Source organism: Setaria italica, chromosome VII, assembly GCF_000263155.2.
Source record: "Setaria italica strain Yugu1 chromosome VII, Setaria_italica_v2.0, whole genome shotgun sequence".
NCBI lineage: Eukaryota > Viridiplantae > Streptophyta > Magnoliopsida > Poales > Poaceae > Setaria > Setaria italica.
In genome coordinates this window covers 18722445-18742858 of record NC_028456.1, presented here as the reverse complement: position 1 = coordinate 18742858, position 20414 = coordinate 18722445, and the positions used below count along the sequence as shown (strand labels likewise).

Below are 20414 nucleotides of genomic sequence, written 5' to 3'. Positions count from 1 at the left end.
TGTGCGTATGATGCGTACGTGTTGTTGAACCTGTCGTCATTTGATTATATATGTATTGAATTGGATATAACTGAGTTTTCTTTGTGTGAAATTAATAAAGTTTGTTTAATTTGCTGCATTGTTTCATCTAGTAGTAGGTTTGAACACGACTCTGGAAACTAGGAAATGTTGACATTTTGGATTGGATATCTCAAGTCAATTCAGCTCTTCACATCCAATTCATCAACGGGTACTCCAGTCACTGGGTAGCTTAGTTTAGAAAGAACCACAAGGTGGAACTAAAGCAACGGTAGACTGCATGCAGATTGATTGAAACCATTGTTGCTTTGCTATTTACATCTTTTGTTTCTTTATAAAAAGAAGAAAAGAGAGAGCACTGCCAGATGTATGCCTTTAATTTACTCCCTTTAGTCTGGCGTACTAACCTTCAATCTTCTCTCTTTTTAGTATTATTACGAAATGTTCCTAAATCAATGATCATGTCTTGCATGGAACACTGAACAGAGCTTAATTTGTATAGTATCATTGAGCGCGTGCTCTTCCTGCATGTATTATTATTGCTGCAAAGCATCCATTAATTATCGGGAAGTTCTAGTCTTCTAGAGCGTACGGCCCATAAGCCTAGTTGATTTCATTCATATGGACTCTAGATGGAGGCCCAAACCTTGTTGCTGCAACTTCCATTTTCTCCTACAACTAAAGCTGATGAAGCCACAAATTCTGATGCACACTTCCTAGCGGCCTCATTGCAGAGAACCACACAACATATGATGAACTTTTTGAGGGCAATCATCCTTGGCTACAGCGCATGCAGTGCATCTCGCATGTGGGCGGTCAAGGATGGCACGTAAGCAGAGAATGGTTAAGGCAGGGAGCTAGCGGCCCAACAACACTAATTATAAGGCATTGCCCCCAGCAGTCGAGCTTGTTCACGAAGCTTCAATCTAATCATTTCTTGGCCAAGCTTTCTTGCCTTCATGTTCTAGATCTTTCCTATACTCCTCTAGAATCACTTCCTCCTTCAATCTGTTGTCTCCAAAAACTCCAATTGCTTTCTCTTAGGGGCTGCTATAACCTCAGAAGTCCATTCAGCTTCCCAGATACAGAAATTACTCTCCGTGAAAACAACAACAACAAAAAGCTCAGCTCGCTCTACTACTTCGATCTCTCCTATTCAAATATAAGCAACTTCCAAGGAGACTTCTTCCATAACATGCCTAATCTAAAAGAGCTCTTGCTTGTCAAATGCTCCAACCTTGATGAGATGCCACCCTCCACTGTTGCTTGCGATGCCTCCCACAATTCCTCAGTAGTCATATCAACTGGTAGCTTTTGAATAGGTTCAGGCTTCTTTGTTTTCTTAACAGGTTCTTTCGCCTTTGGTTGCCTTGGCTTGGAAGGCAGCGGTCGCAGCTTCTTCAGAGGTACTGCAAGTTCCTTGCTCACACCAGAGTTTAGTCCTAGCGACGGTGATTAGGGAGGGGTGTTTTGGTCGTCGTCGCTCACACCACTAGGATTCGATGGAGATGGAGACGGTGATCGAGCAGGATGCGACGGTTCCGGTGGTGACGACGGTCCTAGAGGTGGATGTGCTAGAGAAGATGGTCTTGAGTTCCGAGGAGATGGTCGCTGCGGGGGATCTATGGGGAGCAATGATGCCTTCTTACAAGGGATGATGATGTAACGTTCGCACCATAGAATGATGCATCTCCTAGTGTCCTTTCCCTGTCACCTCCCGGGAGGTCGAGCTCTAGGCCTTCATATTGACTATCACAAATCTGCTCTAGGCCAATGCTAGAGTAGCCCGGTGGAATCTCCATACCATGGCTTGTCTGTCCTGGCAGGATTGGTAAAGCACTTCTGTACGCCACCTGTACATATAGGAGAAATAAAGAAGTTATTAAACTCCCCAGGCATGGATCAATTGAGAAGATTGCATAAACTATATGTATGTATACCTTAATAGTGATGTTACCAAATGGTCTATACAGCTCAAATGATTTGAGCTGTGCTGAGTGATGTCATCCACAGGGTACCCTTGTGGAAGCACAGGTGCTTTAGCGTTGAGAAGGGATGACAACGTTGGGATCCGACTCCAGATTGAGCCATCTTAGTAACTACCAGGACCACTCACTGATTAATTTCTTTCTGCATTCTTACTTCTTGTGAATGCACTTTAGCTTCTAACATGCACCGCTAGCTCTCCTCTTGCCGTTCCTTTCTTCTCTTGCGGCTTCTGTACATGTCGATGTCCCTACGGAAAGCAAACTTCCACGAAACGACCCCGAAGCCTCAGCAACGTCCATGGTGTTCGGGATTCCTGAGCGCAAAAGTGAGCTCATCGTTATCTCTATCAACCTTCATCTTTCCTGCTTTAGCATCTTCAATATTTTGGATAAGCCTTTCGGCCTTGAACATAAGTATCCCATCCTCTTGGCTCAGGTTGCCTCCGTGAGCGTAATACTAATTCTTCGATCGATCGAGCCAGTCAATAGTCGCTGGTACGATACCTCGATCGAATAGGTCTTGTTCAATCTCTTTCCATTTCGAAATTGCACTCATGTAACCACCTCGCCCTAAACGGTGATGATACTCCTTCTTCTGGGCATTGGTTGAGTGGACACGAACCTTGTTCGCACTAGTTTCACTCATCTTGTATTCCAGAAATGAGTTCCAGTGGTCCTTTAACTTTGGCCACTCATCGAAATTTGGAGTTCGGCCCTTCTTGATAATGTTGGCATCCAGATTCTTCTTGAAGGTTTGGAATTGGGTTGCCAACTTATTCAGCGTCCACTCTTTCACAACTTTTTCGTCGACACCTTCAGGAAGTGTGAAGTGTTTCTTGACATCTGCCCACAACATATTTTTTTTGTGTCTGCGGGAGCACATATGGATCATTTTGTTTACCCTTCCATTCCCTAAGGCTGATGGGCACGTTATCCCATACAATAGCCCTGCATTAGCTCACAAACTTTCTAACCACATTTTCAGGAGCAATTGGCTTGCCCTCTTCGGTTACTTCGGTGATGTGAAGCCTTTCCTCCATTATCTTTGTATGACTGGGGCACGGGCGGACGGCGGATGGGGCAGGCACAGATCGATGGCGGATGGGGCGCGAATGGCGGCCGAGGGAGACAGCGGGCGAACGACGGAGGGAGACGAGCAGAGAAGACACGGGCCGGGGCGGGGGATCCAGCAGTGAAGTGAGGGGGACGAGGTAGGGGAGAAGGGGGCGGATGTTTTAAACCCCCTAGTCCCATGTTGACTTTGCAACTAGGACTAAAGGGCCTTTAGTCCCAGTTGCAAATTCAACCCATGACTAAAGGCCCCCTTTAGTTCCGGTTGCAATTTCTAACCGGGGTGCTTCTCACGTGGGAGGTGAAAAAAGCACCCTTTAGTCCCAGTTAGAATTTACAACTGGGACTAAAGGTCCCCCGCCTTCATTTCCTCAGGCTGAATATTGTAAAGAATTTTTGAAATAATTGTCCAAACGTCTTTTGGAACAAGTGTCACATGATCACAATAGAACTATGGTGGCACACACATAATAGCCCGTCCAGGCAAAAGATCTGTTCATTGAGCATGGCCCATGGTGGCAAGCCAAAATCAACCAAAAGCCGCTAGGTCAAGGTCAGTGAACAGATCTCTGCCTAAAGCGGATATTGGGCCAGTACACTCTATTATGAGAATTAGGTTCCAAAAGCCGTTTGGAATACTATTTCAGAATTTGTTTATGATATTCAGCCCGAGTTTCTTCGAAGTTTTTCTGTTCTACCATTATTTTTGGATTCCTCACTCCGTGAAGTCCACTATGGAGCGTCTGTAGTCTTTATTAGTATATCTTTATTGTCCTGTTCCACAATTGTAGCATTAAGTTGACCGGTGTAATTTTCATGTCATTCTAATTTAACATGCAAACTTTCCAAAAAATTGTAGTAATGATCAAATTCTATTTTTTACACCTACAATATATTTACAAACTAATCATACAAAGTAAAATAAAGAGCCACCTCCGCGCCTCCAATACTAGAGAATAGTGTAAGCACATTCATGCCATGTGCAGACACTATTCTCTAGGGTTGGAGGAGCGGAGGTGGTACATCTATTGCCGATCCATCTGCATTGTATTACGTTAAAAATGAACATAGGGCTTCGTATTAGATAAAGAACTTGATCAATATTAGGTAGGGGAGAAAATAGAGTAAATGTATTTATAATATTTAGTCCTTGCAATAAATATGAGATAAATAAATTACTACTCAAAGAAATACAATTATTGTTAAATTACAGTAACATGAAAAACTATAGCAATGACCAAATTCTATTTCTTACACCTACAATTTATTTACCTTATTTTATTACAATGACTTAATATTAAAAACACATTTACTCTATTTTTTTCCCATACCTAATATTGATAAAGTTCTTTACCTAATACGAATCATATATAACAAGCAAGCTATCCATCGAATTCTAGCTCAAAAATATTTATAAATAAACATCCTCTCAATTCTCCCTCATTCTAAAAAACTCATTTTTCTCTATCTCTAAAGCATAAAACAAAGTATAATAATAAGAAATGAAGGGAGGATGAAGTAGCTAACATTTACAATACTTTGGATGAGTGAAATCCCCACAGAAATAAGGAAAAAGATCGGGCAGCACCTCTCTAAGGTTGCTTGATTGCCATGGAGAGGAGGAAGAAGCCCTCGGTCTGGTGGAGTGGCTCGGGCTCGGGGAGGAGGAAGCAAGGGGAATTTATAGGCGAGGAGCTTTTGTCCCGATTGGAATTTCCAACCGGGACTCCCCTTTTGTCCCGGTTGGAATTTCCAACCGAGACTAAATCTTTTGTCCCGGTTGGAATTACCAACTGGGATAGGAGGGGCTTTTGTCCCGGTTGGAATTTCCAACCGGGACAAGAGCTCCCACCATCGGTGCCAAATTTTTTAGCCGTTACAATCGGGACGAGGGGGTTTAGTCCCGGTTGGTCTTTACAATCGGGACTAAAACTCCCCCATCCGTGGCTTTCAGTGGCTCATTTTTGACCGGGGACTAAAGTGTGCCTTTAGTCCCGGGTTCAAAGTCAACTGGGACAAAAAGGGTTGGATGGAAGGTGAGTTCTCTAGTAGTGTTAGCACGTATTTCATTAAGAAGAAAGCAGTTTACAAATACAATACTTAATGTAGCCAAACAAAGCTTGACCAACACAAGAGCACAAAGGACTAAAAACAGATCAACACTGAAGAAAAGTACAAAAAAAACTCACAGCCGACAAGCGACCGAAGTGGTAACCACAACAAACAGACAGTAAGAGAAGCACGAAGGGACAGGACACACCCAACCCTGCCACCCTAACAAGGCCACCTTAAGAACTGAACCTGCAAAAGGAATACACCGTCGCCTTGGAGCCGAGAAAGAGAGAGGAATCTCGAAGCACAAAACGGTGGTGAAGCATCCACCAAATAGTACAACCATGGTGGCAAAGCATCTGCCAGAGTAGAAGCACGGCGGCAAAGCATCCGCTCAAAGCAATAAACACAAAACGGTAGCGAAGCATCCACTGAACAACACAACCATTGCAGCAAAGCATCCACTAGAGTAGAAGAACAGCAGCAAAGCATCCGCATGGAGCAATCAGTGGTGGCACAAATGTCCACCCGACCAACACAAAGAGGTGACAAAGCATTCGCCCAGAATGATGACCATTTGCAACAACACGATAGGGAGGCAAAGCATCTGCCATGACCTAGGCAACCAACGTGACAGTGTGTAAAACAAAGCGAAGGCAGGTACCGAGGAAGAACCACACCATCCAGACTTGGGGGTCTCGGAGGGGCAAGGGGCAAACGAATGATGCCTCCAAGGAGGGAAACGGTGCCTGAGGGCGTCGGCATCACCAGCCCGCAAGCAGGCAGAGGCTTACGCCTCACCCCTATCCCCCAAAGTGTGCCGCGACCCCCCAGCGAAGCAACTATCCACAAGCAGCATCGACGGGATGGAACCACCAATGGTGGCAGCAACCACACAAAGGACAGCGGCCAAAGCAGTGAAAGCACAGGTGGAACACATCAACGGCAAAGCGGCGGCGGGGCGGAAGGTCTACGTCTCCCGAGACTTTTCAACAATGCCTCCGAGGAGGGGAACGAGGCCCTCAACCACCATCGTTGTTGGCTCAGCACATCACCGAGTAGGGCGCCTGAAGATCTTGGAATGAGATGAAGATAGCCCACCACACATGCCACCTAATGGTAGTGGCACCCGGGCACACCGCAACACCCCCAATAGCCAGATCCGGCAAGCCGGGGGGACCGGAGAGGCGAAGGGGAGAGGCCCCCCACCTCCAGTCTGCAGCGAACCACGGGCGATCCCAAACTGTAGCGGCCACGGGCCCGAAAGACAAAGATCCAAACTAGGGAAGCGTAGAATCGGGCCCAGCGGCTGGAGATTCCGAATGGCAGGAGCGCACGGTGGAGATCTCTCAACCCGCTGGAGGCACAGGCATGCCGAGAGAGAAAGCTCCACTGGTCGACCCCAGCACCCCGCTCCCAGACTGCCGCAGAGCCCTAAACATCGCCGGTGCCAGGCAGCCACAGATGGACCCCACCACCCAAATCTGGTGGGCTGTGGTTTGGATCCAGCGTGCCGCCACCCAGATCTGCAATGTTGACCTCCAATGGCGGCAGCAGCAAGCAAGCCGGCGGCAACAACTAGCAGCACTGGACAGGAGACAGGGGAGAGGGAGAAGGTTAGAGGAGAGAGGAAAATGAGAGAGGAGGGAAGGGGCGTGTCGGGTATAGATCCCCAATACCCGCAAGGAAGGAAGAAGACGGATTCCTACTAGGATTCCTCTGTAATCCTATCAGAAGTCATACCATGTAATCCTACTAGGACTCCTCCTTGTAACCGACTATTAATCCCACCCCTTGGAGTATATAAAGGAGGACAGGGGTCCCTAGATCAGTAGACGAAGACCTCATAGAACCACAACAGAGGACCAAATCCTCAACACCAAACAACACCCAAGCGCAAGGCGCAATATACAACACCCCAAACAGGATGTATGATATTACACTACTCTAGCGGTTCGAACCTGTATAAATCTGTGTCTTCTATCCTCACTTTTACCTTTGAGTTCCAGATCCGACGATCCCCCACCAACCAATTTACTACCTCAGGATACTCTTCATTAGGTTGTCGGGTATAAAACACCAATAAAGTGTGGCCGCTGCTGCCGCCGGCCGACAGGACGGCGGCCGGCTGGGCTGCTGGATGGGGCTGGCGGCGGCAGGTGGGAGGTGCCCCCGTGCCGCCCCGAAGCGAGACAACGCGTGCAGCTGAAATTTACTCAGGTTCCCGTGCACCCTTGCAGTGCTACAACTTCGGCTATCTCCAACTACTGGTGGAGCAGCAAGGTTGATCGCCGGGGAATACACTGGAGGTGCTGGTCGGAGCTCACTTTACCCAAGTGCTATGGAGGCATGGGCTTCAGGGACATCAAACTCTTCAACATCGCAATGCTGGGCAAACAGGGATGGAGGTTGATGACCAACCAAAATTCCCTAGCTTCTTGCAGCTATGCCTGCTTAATGATTGTAATGATGCTGCTTAATTAATGAAGAAGCTAAGTTCCCAGAAAAAAGAGTGTCTTGTGTGCTTGTTTCGATCAGTTTTTGCATTGACTTTGATTGCCGGCGTGAAACTGGCCTGGTGTAATAATATAAATCTGTTTGCTACAATAGTATCGGATTGTCTGTCAGCATGACCATCTCGGCATGCCAAAATTATTATTATATAATCTATGTAATGTATGTTTGCTGCTACGTGTTGTTGAACTTGCTCTTGTTTGATTATGTATGTTCTATTTGAAGTATTGAATTGGTGTACTATAACAGAGTCTGCTTTGTTTGAAATTAATAAAATTTGTTTAATTTCCTGCAATGCTTGATCTAGTACTAGCTAGTGGACGTTTGCTTCGTGGATTGATCGGCTGCTAATCTGCAATCAAGTAAATTATGCTTCAAAGTACCGGCAGCGTGCGGATCGAGTGTCAACTAAAAATTTAAACTACTAATTGCTAGTAATGGTTCTGGAGTCTGGACACTAGGAAATGTTTACATTTCGGATTGGACAGATGATGTTGAGACGGCTCAGAACAATAGTGCTGTCTGGTTCCTTAGTTTTGCTCATTTGCTTGCCATAGTAGCTTGCACTGTGTCCTGTTTCGCTAACTAGGCACCACGAGTCAACGGTCAGGTGGATATGAATCCTCTTGTGTTTCCATCTTCTCGTTTAGGGATTGGATTCGTGCAGATTCAGATGACACCGCCTGTTTCAAATCACGTTCGCCGCCATTCGCCGTACACGTAGGCCGTAGGGATCGTGTCTGCCATCCGAGTGCGACTGCATGAGAATGGGATTATGGGATCGATCTCCATGGCCATGGATGACGGGAAACAGAGAGAGAGAGAGAGAGAGAGAGAGAGAGAGAGAGAGAGAGAGAGAGAGAGAGAGAGAGAGAGAGAGAGAGAGAGAGAGAGAGAGAGAGAGAGAGAGGCGAGAGAGCAGACGAGGCGAGGATCCAACGGACGGGATCGGAACGAGTAGTCATGTTCAGTTGTTGAGGTAAATTGTCAACTGTGATATAAGCAAAGCAATACTTCCTTTGCTCCGCTCGCGTGCTTTATTAAGGCGTGCCATTGTGCCTTGTCATGGTTGTTACTCCATCCTGGGATGCCCTTTGTTCTTTAAGCCTGCATGTTACATTTTCTTCTCTGGACATGGTATGATCCATTCCTTAGGTATTCTCAACTTTAGTCTTTAGCTTTGCTGAGAGATGCATACTTTGCGTGCTGTCGTAACCAGAGAATATTGCCCCTCTGTTCCTCGCTTCCTGTCTATAAGAGAGCACAGCAATGGACAATGGCCAACTCCCTTCCCAGCTATTCGTTTTGCTCATTTGCTCCACCAGCCAGTTCTGGTTCTCTCAGGTACCCAACGAAGTAACTAGTACAGTACAAAAAACTCCATCCATCCTCCACAAACACCCCATCACCACCCCAAGAAAAACATCTGATTGTTTGCCTATCACTCTTGTTCTTTCATATCTAGAATTATGGCTTTTGTTCATCAACTTTAGTTAAAAATCACAGAAACATATGCTGATTCCTGTACAGTTAGTCTGCATTTTTATGCCGTTTTATCCTTTTTATTTTACATGCCCTTGTTTCGTGCCCTTTTTCCTTCGTGATAAAATAAAAAAAAAAGTGAAACAAAATTCCCTTTCCATTGTTCTTCTACACTACAGCTAATGCCTTTCTTTGATTTATTGGTTCTAACAAAACATTATTTATTTATTCCTTCGTTCTAGCAATTACTTTCTTCTTCTAGTGACAAATTGACACACCAAAAATATTGATATGATCCAACCCCGTTCAAACTGAAACCCAGAAAGTTAAAGTCATATCCTGTCATCCACGCAGTATCAACAAACTTTGGCACCAGGTACTAATACGCATCATTCTTGTTTCATGATTTGCTAGCACTAAAAAGCTCTGATTAATATAATGGCTGTGAACTGCTCATTATTTCTCAGGACTATTATATAAACAAGTGTTTTCTTCTGGAGCATACTTGGAGAGACAATATGTATTGCCAACCTTCAGGTTAAAATTTTGCTTTCTTGGCGAAGGAACTGTATGATGTTATATCACGCTAAGTTATTCCGCCGGGAAAATTCACTATAGACAACCAGCCAAAGTTAAATCAGAGGTAAATAAACACTAACTATAGCAGTGATTAACATTAAATTCAATTAAACCGATACATTAAATTTTAAATGATTTTGTTATGATTACACATGAAAGTAGAAATTTATTCATCTTAGAGGTAAACTTTATTTAAGATTTAGATCAAGTCAACTTTATCTAGAAGCACGAGTACCTTGCAACTTGCATATTTTGTCAATCCATGAATTGGTTGGACCCTGCAATACTATGTGAATCTAGGAGCTTGTCCCCATCTAGCCTCATGAAGGACACGATGTTTTTGGTCAGGTCAGGACTACTAATTTTGAAACCAGGAGAATCTTCCTCCTATACGTGGTTACAGTAGGTGTTAAAAAAAGTATTTTACAAGACGCTCAATTGACATCTATTTTGTGTGCTCCAGTAAAAATTTTGTAGAACCTTACTCATAATATACTTATAAAGGTAAATGTGATTAGTTTTTGTATAAGTAGGTATGCAATCTAGATCTAATCATGTATATATGTTAGCTTCTGAATGCTCAAATGTGAAATAAGTTCATTTTTTGAATATTCTAACTCAGTGCCCTGATTTCTATTTTACAATTTCTAGCTACAAATAAATTTATCCAAATGAACTACCTAGCTATTATATTGACCTGTGCATAGGTAGGTAAATAAAACAATGACCACAACAGTAATTGTTTAATTGTTTAACTATTTATTCATGTTTTGTCCAAACAACTTTGTAATTCTGTGTTAATAACTAGTTCAAATTACTTCTACCACTGGCAGGTTCCACAATTTGACAATTTGAGTCAACTACTGACGTTAGTCATGGCGGAACCATTTTCTTTTAAAATGCCATTGAATGAATGGCGTCATTATCTGCAAGACATCAACTTCTGGTATGTTACTTTTAAAATCTAATATGTATAAGTTTTGTTATTTTACTTTTAATTTGTACAGCAAACTCAAACAAGACAGTTACATACCCCTCTCCCTCTCCCCCGAAAGGACATGACTTTCTCATCTGTTTAACAAACACAAATCTCATAACTCAGAACTTTTCATGGCAATAGTTACTATTCATTAAGCTAAGAACTAGAGGTAGAAGCATATCACAGTTGTGAACCATTTGTGATAGAGTTTTTAGTTTTTCACAATGTGTGGTGACATCAATATCACAGGAACTTACACAAACAATTAATAGCAGCATACCACAGTTGTGAACCATATGTAATAGAGTTTTCACAAATTTGTGATGACCTCAAGTATCATAGGAACTTAGACATAGTCTTATGATAAGGAGTATGAACATTATGTGATAGTCCTTTTTGTATTGATATTCATCTACTTAACCAACTCTAGCAAACAAACCATGCATTCATCCCTTGGAGTATTGAATGCCATCTAAATAATCCACTCATGTCATTTTTGAGCAAGTTGTCATCATGTCATATTTCATAGATGCGACATGGCATTGACCTTTCTACTTTCTTATCATCTTCCTCTCTCTCCCGTACAATGTAGCTTGCATTTTAATTCTTTCTTCTCTATTTTTTCCTCCTTCAAGGCAACAGGAAATTAAACTAACAGTCATGAAAGCACAAAACCAAGGGGCACGGTCCTTTCACCTCATATACATGCATCTAGCTCCCTAAGCAAGAGCACACTTACGGAGCACAACATACCGAGCACAATCACCTTTCAAATCTCAAGAATAAGCAACCACTGTCCGAAAAAATGTTAGTTTAAACATGGAAAAAACATCATAGTTCACAGCCAACGGCTTTCTATCTGCATCTGCCAAAAGAGGGTAAATGATATGGCTGCATGCTACTTTAGGATCAAAGGATACTAGGTAGAGGGTTTCAACTAATTTTGCAAAACTAGCAACTATGGTTAGTGGAAAATAAATAACTCACGACACAACATATCCTATGTCAAGTTTTGCGATCTAGCCACCTAGGTAATAAGAGCAATCCGGTACTTAGGAATATAAATTTGCTCAAAGTAACTTGCACGTATATAAGTTGAGTCCAGGAGATAAACAATCACAAGACAATAATTTTATTCCATAGTACTAATGAAATGTCATTCACACTTGATCCACGATAAGGTGGACTATATGTTGCAGCCGCTTGTGTCAACACACCTCTTAATGCTGAACCACCTCAGATCAGAATGTCCAAGCCTAGATTTTACTAGAGATGCTCTTCATCTCTCTTGCTAAGACGAGCATATAACACCCTTCACAAGAACAACCAGGTTTTGTATAGTTTACAACCTCAAGAGTTTTGTCTTCTAAGAATCTTCTAGGATGTAGCAACCTCAAGTAACAAGGCAGCGACACTTGTTTGATGGTAGAATGCTCTCATTCTCTCAAGAAATGGATTACTAAACAAATGAGGGGAAGAAGAGGAATTCAAGAAACTCCTGTTCAGAATGCTAATGAAGAACCTCCTCGATGTTGGTGAAGGAGTATATATATGCTAGGACACGAGAACTAGGGTTTACTCTTACTCATAAAACCTTACCCAAAACTTTGTAAGATCAGTTACATGAGCCATGCAAGCATTTCTACCCCATGTGGCATAGAGTAAATGAGAGCGAGCAAAGCTGTATCTTCACAAAGAGATGGGTTTGGCACAAGATATGATGGCCAACACAATTTAGATGTTTTATAGACAACACAATAACCATTGTATGTGTCTTTTTGTGTAATCATTAATTAGTGTAGAATATTGAGAAACAATTTAATAGACAACCCATTGTAGATCGTTGGAAGGCTGCTCGTGTCACCCTCTCCACCTAGGGTGCCTCGAGCGGGCCGCCACCACCACCACTATAGACCTTCCCCCTCCCTCCACCTTGCTGCCACCAGAGCGCCACGCCGGAAGCCCATGCAGGCGTGAGGATGGCGGCAGCGGGCCTTCACCAGCGGGTCTCCTCCCCCCACGTGGCCTTCTCTTTTTGCACCAAAAGCCACCATGGCTAGGCAAGCTCCAATGGGTTGCAGTTGGCTCTGCAGAGGCTAGATCCACCCCTATCCAGCTAGATCTAGCATCCACCCGCCGTCTCCCTACCTCCCCCATCCTGGCTTGGTGATACCCACCGGCAGCCATAGCAACCGGTGCTAGCGGCGGGAGTGCGGCCTCCCGAGCCGGATCTATTTCACCTACTACCAAATCCGATGTCTTCTCGGTCAGCAGCAGTAGGGCCCCATATCTTGCCCGCCAGCGCAATGGGTTCGCATTATGAATGCTCACCACTCTCTCAACCCTACTAGAAAACTTGGTATTAGTACCGGTTCGTAGGGTGCATATCTCCCGAACATACATCCGGGATTAATCCGTCAAGATAAAAGGGGGGTGTCTTTTATCATGGGTCCCAAAATCGGGATATAAGATCCCCTTTTAGTCCCGATTGGTAATACCAACCGGGATAAAACGGTTGTCACGCGGTTTTGCAAAAAAAATTGCAAAAATAAAAAATATTGGGGGGTCCTAGAGGCCCCCCACACGCACAACGTTGCTTTTATCAAGTCACACAATTTTTCACGCGAAATATGTGCGTGCGTGGTCCGTGGGCTTCGAACCCATGACCTCAAGACTTGCGCATAGCTTCCTTGCCATCCCACCTACACACCACATCTGTCTATATAGGAGATGCTATCCTTTTATATTAACTCATGGAGGACCCTTTAATCCGGGTTGGTAACACCAACCGGGATTAAAGACCTCATTTAATCTCGGTTGGTAATACCAACCGGGATAAAAACGTTCGAGGGATTTAGTCCTTTCCCAGCCACACGTGGGGGACCCTTTTTATCCCGGTTGGAAACACCAACCGTCATAAAAAGGGTCCGAGGGCTTTATTCTTTTTTTAGCCACCTGTGGGGGACCCTTTTATCCCGGTTGGAGTTTCCAACCGGGACTAAAGGACCCCTTTTATACTGGTTGCTTTAGTCCCGGGTGGTAAGGGTCACCGTTTAGTCCCGATTGATCTTACCAACCTGGACTAAAGGGTCCCCCACATGTGCCTGAATTTTTCAACCGGGACTAAAGGATCCTCACATGTGCCTGATTTTTGAACCGGGACTAAAAGGTCCCCTTTAGTCCCGATTGCAAATACCAACCAGGAGTAAATTGTAGCGCACCCCCTTTTCTCCCGGGTCGAAATTAAACCGAGACTAAATGGGGTGGTATCTAAAATCAGTTCTCTAGTAGTGCAAGCCATACTCCCCAGCACGGACCGTGTACGAGGCATGGCTCTGCAGCTCCCTTCTCGGTGGCTACGCTACACCGGTGGGTCGGGAAATTGCCAGGAGAAATCATAGCCCGTGTTCTATTGGTGCCAACAACGACGACATTTTTGTCTGCATGAAGTGGGTTCATTTATAAGAGCACATTATACGTGATTAGATGGCCGGGCACAAATCACATTTTTGTTCTAGGCAATCATATCTAGTGAAATGACATTCCATCATTTGGGCATTTCACCTTCCAACGGTAGCTTCCTCACCTCCTGCACCACACATCTTTGCCAACAATATCCCAATATTTTTTAAAAAAATAAAGCTGGCATACCATCAACCCCTGGTGCTTTGAGACCGCCCATGCAATTCAAGGCTTTTTAATCTCATCATCACTATACTCCCTCAATAGGAACTCATACATCAACTTAGGTGAAACAATGGGATGAACTTGATGAGGGAGCTAGTCATATGACGTGCACTTGATTCAAACAAGTCAGCAATAGAGTTATAAGCCCCACCGCCTCCGCCACCACGCCATGATCATCTTTCTCGAATCTCCTAATTTTGTTCCTCCTTTTTCTCTCGGATGCATATGCTTTGTTTTCTTAATCCATTTCTCTAGGTCACCTAATATGTTCAATGGCTTCATAAAGTGTTATAAGTGCCAGTTAATTGTTCCTGTTTTGCTAAAACATAAAGATTTATATTGCCTAAAAGAATATTTAAACATATATTTTTGGTCATCAGAACAACAACACAAAAATTTATGCAGGCCACATTTCTACTTATGTTTTTTTAAAGAAAGCCACATGGCAAGCTTTATTTATTCAATTAACAGTTATATCGTGAAGAAAAGAAAGAATTATTTTGAAGAAAAGAAAGAATTATTTTGCTTGTCTTTCCCATACCCGGTGTTAATGACAGCATTTTCACTCAGATATGCACCCGAATTCTTATACTTATTATTGTTATCATTATCAAATAAGTTTGTTGATAAAACATGCATAAAAAAGTGATTTTATATGTCAACGGACAAGGATGTACAGTATCGGCATTAAGCTTCATGTTTGCTGTTTTCAGTAGCGTCAAACGTGAGAATAAAAATAAAATAAATGGGCAGGCATAAAAGAGAATATGATTAACAAATTACTCAACATTGAGCACAAGTTGTTCAAAAAGCATGTAACGGAGCCTTTTTTATTTGTGCTGCCAGGTTGAAAGGATTTCTCAAGAGCCCTGCATATCGTGACTTGGAAGAAAAACTCGACAGGTATATATTCGTGCAGTGGAATGTTGGGGTGGGACCCGCAGCATGTTTCACACGAGCTATATCAAGCATCACTCGGGAGGTCAAGATCAAGAAACGTGGTCCCTTTGACCACGTGATAGAGGTGGACATGAAGCAGGCGTTAGTGCTTGGAACGAGGCTCAGTATTAATGACAAGCTGGCCATCAAAGTGGCGGAGCAGCTTGGGCTACTCAACCAAGAATACGACATGCTAAAAGCAGAGGGCGATGAGCTGTGGTACTATACCTATGGCTACCAGGATGCAACGGACTCCTTGCAAAAAAATGTAAAATCAACGGTTTATCAAATAGTGAAAAAGCTGCTGGAGAAGAAGTACCTGCTGGTGATTAACAACCTCAATGAGCCCATTAAGCCCATCAATCTTAGTGCTTTCACGGAAGACTTATCATGCCTTCCTCCTCCTCAGTGGGAAGGCTCTTTCTGGATTGTATCCGGCACCTCCAAAGATGTCTATGACAGTAGCAAGCCGGATTATGATTGTGTCGTTGATTCTTTCAGTGGGGATGACATATTGATGCTTACTATCTACTCATTGCATCAAACAGCCAAGTACATCTTCGGCGTGACCGGCCACAAAGATGAACAATATTGGCACCACGTGGCCGTCCGGTGCTTTCACTACATCCTCATGCTGCTCATTCCACACTGTTCATATGCCCATAGAGATGGAGATCAGCAGAGTTGTGACGCACTAGCTGATATTACTTCAGATGAGCTGATACGTCAATGGGCCATACAAGGCCTCATTACTGGGGTGCTAGAAAGAACAAAGGAAGTGACAGCAGCTGACTGCCAAGACAAATACAATAATATATACCAAGTGGGAAATGTCATCCTTGAAGCTTTTCGAGAGTACTCGTTGGTGCAGCTTCCCTTTTCACCTGCAACTAAAGTTGTTGAAGCCACAAAATCTGTTGCACACTTCCTAGCTTGTTATAATCTCGTTGCAGAGTGCCACACAACAGAAGAAGTTTTTCTTTGTGAGGGAAATCATCCTGGACTGGAGCGCATGCGGTGGATCTCACATCTGGGTGATCAAGGATGGCATGTAAGCAGAGAATGGTTAAGGCAGGGAGCCAACGGCCCAACAACACTCATTATAAGGCATTGCCCCCAGCAGTCGAGGTTGTTCTTGAAGCTTCAATCTAATCATTTCTTGGCCAAGCTTTCTTGCCTTCATGTTCTGGATCTTTCCTACACTCCTCTAGAATCACTTCCTCCTTCAATCTGTTGTCTCCAAAAACTCCAATTGCTTTCTCTTAGGGGCTGCTATAACCTCAGAAGTCCATTCAGCTTCCCAGATACAGAAATTACTCTCCGTGAAAACAACAACAACAAAAAGCTCAGCTCGCTCTACTACTTCGATCTCTCCTATTCAAATATAAGCAACTTCCAAGGCGACTTCTTCCATAACATGCCTAATCTAAAAGAGCTCCTGCTTGTCAAATGCTCCAACCTTGAGGAGATGCCACCCTCCATTGTTGCATTGTCTAGTCTAACAACACTCGAGCTCACAAGGTCTCAAATAAAATCTTTTCCTAGGGAGATGTTTGAGGAAATGAAGCTCCAATCACTCAAGCTAACCGAGAACAAGAAATTGTTGTTTGTACCAGGGTTGGTTTCCAAATTATGTGGCTTGATCAATATACATATTGAAGGATGTGAGTCAATGACAGAAGTAGAGGTAACTTTAGAGAGGCACCCAACCCTGAGATCATTCACATTCATCGGTGCACCTCATATGAGGCGGTTGTCCTTGCGTGGATGTAAAATGTTGGAGCATGTTGACATTAAGGAGGTTGATGCTTTGGAGGAGCTTGATTTGTCTTCTACAGCTATCAGAGAGCTCCCAGAGGACATTCCTAATCTACCCCAGCTTAGGCGATTGCTTCTCATGGGCGTTCCATTCCTTAGACGATTTCCTTGGCATAAGCTGCGGAGACTCCCAGGTGTGTTTTGCTTGGATCAATGCTCAGACAAAACTGGTAATCATTCCAATCCACAAGATGCTCAGGTGTGCGTAAGTGATTCCAGATTCTTTTATAGCTTGGACTTTAGCACCTTGGGTTTAGTAAGAGGTGGAAGCCTTTTGAAATCTTTCTATGTTCGAGTTACATCATGCAAGGCCACAATTAGGGAGATACATGATGCAGAGGACATGGTGAAAACGAACAGGCTTCAAGTAGCACTGACAGCATATGCTGATGTAAACCATCACTATGTGACAGATGGAGTAGTCTTTATGGTGTCAATGGATGACGTGCCTCCCTTTCGGGAGGCTGAGCGTCACGTGGAGGTCTCAGCCGTGGATCGGTATCCCCGTGGTCTATATTATCTTATACAAGTCACAAAGTCAATTAGCATGTCAGATGACACTCACATCTCCTGTCTCGATGATCTGGGTTATTTGGATAATGAGCTGGAGGAATGTAAGCTGCAACGGTGCCATCAGATGCAAAAAGTCTTTAGTTACAGTGTGAGAACTTTGAGGCATGCATTTGTTTCCCATCTGAACAGTCTAACCCGCTTCTACTCTGGTAGTGCTGGTTTCGGTACACTGAAGCACCTACACCTAGAGTACTGCCCGAGATTGGAGGGTGTAGTATCACGTCCATCTGTACTGCCAAGTCTCGTGACACTGGACATCTGCTTCTGCTACAACCTCAAGGCAATTTTCTACGACAAGAATTATGATCCTCTTAATTATTACGAGCTCCCTCGCCTCCGAAGGATACGCCTCCAGGAGCTGCCACTACTGGAGCATCTCCACGTCGACAACCCTATCCTGACCGCGCCCGCGTGGGAGGAGCTCCACGTCCGTGGGTGCTGGAGCTTGCGCCGCCTCCCGCGCCTCGACCAGCAACCAGACAAGGCCGTGAAGGTGAGTGGGGAGCGGGCCTGGTGGACCAAGCTGTGGTGGGACGACGTGCCTTCGCATCGCGGCAGCTACGAGGCCAGGCTTCCCCCGGCGTCCGCCTCCATCCGCGAGCGTGTCGTCATCAGGACTTACCTCAGATGATGAAGGAATACATACCATGCTCAAGCCTACAAGTTGATCAAGTTAATCGGTACGTGATGTGATTTTCAATCTCCATTTGCCGTCATATATCCACACGTTCAGCTTCCAAACATTATTGATTAGATTTGTCGATTCCACAGCAATAAGTCAGCAACATCCGTCGCCCCATTCATGCACACAGCCTGCGTCTCCAGTTTCGCCTGCTGCATGCGCCTCCTCCCAAAATTTGATTGGTTCAATGTATGCCTTGTTATGGTATTTCCAAATAAGGTTTAGCTTCGTCTTACAGCTTCATCGACCGGCCTCCCACCCAGCAGGCCGGCCCATCCAGCAGTAGCAGCTCAACCAGATTGTATATTATATTTCAGCCAGTGTGTGTTGTTGTGTGCTAATTTGCTTGGATCAGTTTGACAGTTTGTGCGGTGACTTCTTGCCTGTGACAAGTGAAACTTGTGTAATAATTAATACTCCCTCCATCCTAAATTATTATTCGTTTTACCTTTTGTAGATACATAATTTTTGCTACGTATCTGAACATAATATATATCTAGATGCATAGCAAAAGTTACGTATCTAGAAAACCCAAAACAAATAGTAATTTGGACGGAGCGAGTATAAGTTTGTTTGCTACAATATTGTGGGAGTGCATGTTTTGTTCCCACTCATGATCAGCATGCATGACCATCTCGGCATGCTAAGCACGTAATGTTGATTGGGTATCTCGAGTCAATTCAGCTCTTCACATCCAATTCATCAACGGGTACTCCAGTCACTGGGTAGCTTAGTATAGAAAGAACCACAAGGTGGAACTAAAGCAACGGTAGACTGCATGCAGATTGATCGAAACCATTGTTGCTTTGCTCTTTACATCTTTTGTTTCTTTATAAAAAGAAGAAAAGAGAGAGCTCTGCCAGATGTATGCCTTTAATTTACTCCCTTTAGTCTGGCGTACTAACCTTCAATCTTCTCCCTTATTTAGTATTATTCCTAAATGTTCCTAAATCAATGATCATGTCTTGCATGGAACACTGAACAGAGCTTAATTTGTATAGTATCATTGAGCGCGTGCTCTTCCTGCATGTATTATTGTTGCTGCAAAGCATCCATTAATTATCGGAAAGTTCTAGTCTTCTAGAGCGTACGGCCCATAAGCCTAGTTGATTTCATTCATATAGACTCTAGATGGAGGCCCAAACCTTCTTGCCTGGTCTCTCGGTCCATTATTGGGCTGTTCCGATTTCCCGCTTGAGAAAGAACTTGCACACATGTATGTCTGTCATGCCCCCCTCAAAAAAACAATGTATGTCTGTCATGCGAACGGAAGATGATCCATCTGGTCATGGTTTCAGGGCTGGCAGTGTGCGTGTTACGCTATCGTTCGTGCATGTGATGTCACGCCTTGATCTAGGAGTTCACGCAATCACACGTGCGCGCTGGCCATCGCAAATATCACCAATCCGATCGAGCGATGCCCCGTGTCGGTATGTGATGTGAATAGTGGGGTCCACACTAAATTATAGTATCTTTGATTACTCGGTGCCGCTAGTAGGATCTGCGCATATGTACATGTACGTTCATGGAGAATGTACATGATACAGATAAATTAGCTGCGAACTGAGCGGGAATTCAGTTGTTAAGAAACTTGTCTGGTAAGATTTTTTATAGCCAAACCTATCCATTCAGATTTGGCATGGTACTCATAATTTTTTTAGATTTATTATAGTATTTAACTTACGTTAAGTTATTATTTTGATGGTAAGCGTCGTGCTCGTCGACAGTAAGATTGGTGACTTCGTCAATCTAAATTTTGCTGACTCAATTTTTCGAAGATGATCGTAAAAGTAACGTACATATATTCGTAAGGACGAGTGCATCTCTATTGTATTTCGAAAAAAATATAAACCAGCTGAAAAGAACTAGCTGGCATGATCTTCAGGGCCGGCCGGATTCCAGGTGCCTGCCGAGATGTAGCTAGCCACCAGGTTGATCCATAGTCTCCCCTCCACCAGGTTTGCGGCCGAATCAGTGCTTGTTCCGTTCGCACATCCCCTAGCTGGCGGCAACAATTATAATTAAACAACTC

General features: G+C 44.0%; 1 protein-coding gene across 1 annotated transcript; it reads left to right on the top strand.

The window, feature by feature from the left end:
* Positions 1-8937: 8937 nt before the first annotated feature.
* Positions 8938-18964, top strand: LOC101767519. The gene is made up of 6 exons (XM_004975430.2): positions 8938-8987; positions 9368-9501; positions 9593-9768; positions 10538-10650; positions 15217-18380; positions 18472-18964. The coding sequence occupies exons 4-5, from the start codon at positions 10580-10582 to the stop codon at positions 18329-18331; spliced, it is 3186 nt and encodes a 1061-aa protein (XP_004975487.1). The 5' UTR covers positions 8938-8987; positions 9368-9501; positions 9593-9768; positions 10538-10579; the 3' UTR covers positions 18332-18380; positions 18472-18964.
* The last annotated feature ends 1450 nt before the right edge of the window (positions 18965-20414 follow it).

Bases quoted from the DNA above. Each gene is read 5' to 3' on its own strand.
- LOC101767519 (XM_004975430.2), top strand. From the start codon at position 10,580: ATGGCGGAACCATTTTCTTTTAAAATGCCATTGAATGAATGGCGTCAT. The intron at 10,651-15,216 runs GTATGTTACTTT...TTGTGCTGCCAG, and splicing joins CTGCAAGACATCAACTTCTG to GTTGAAAGGATTTCTCAAGA.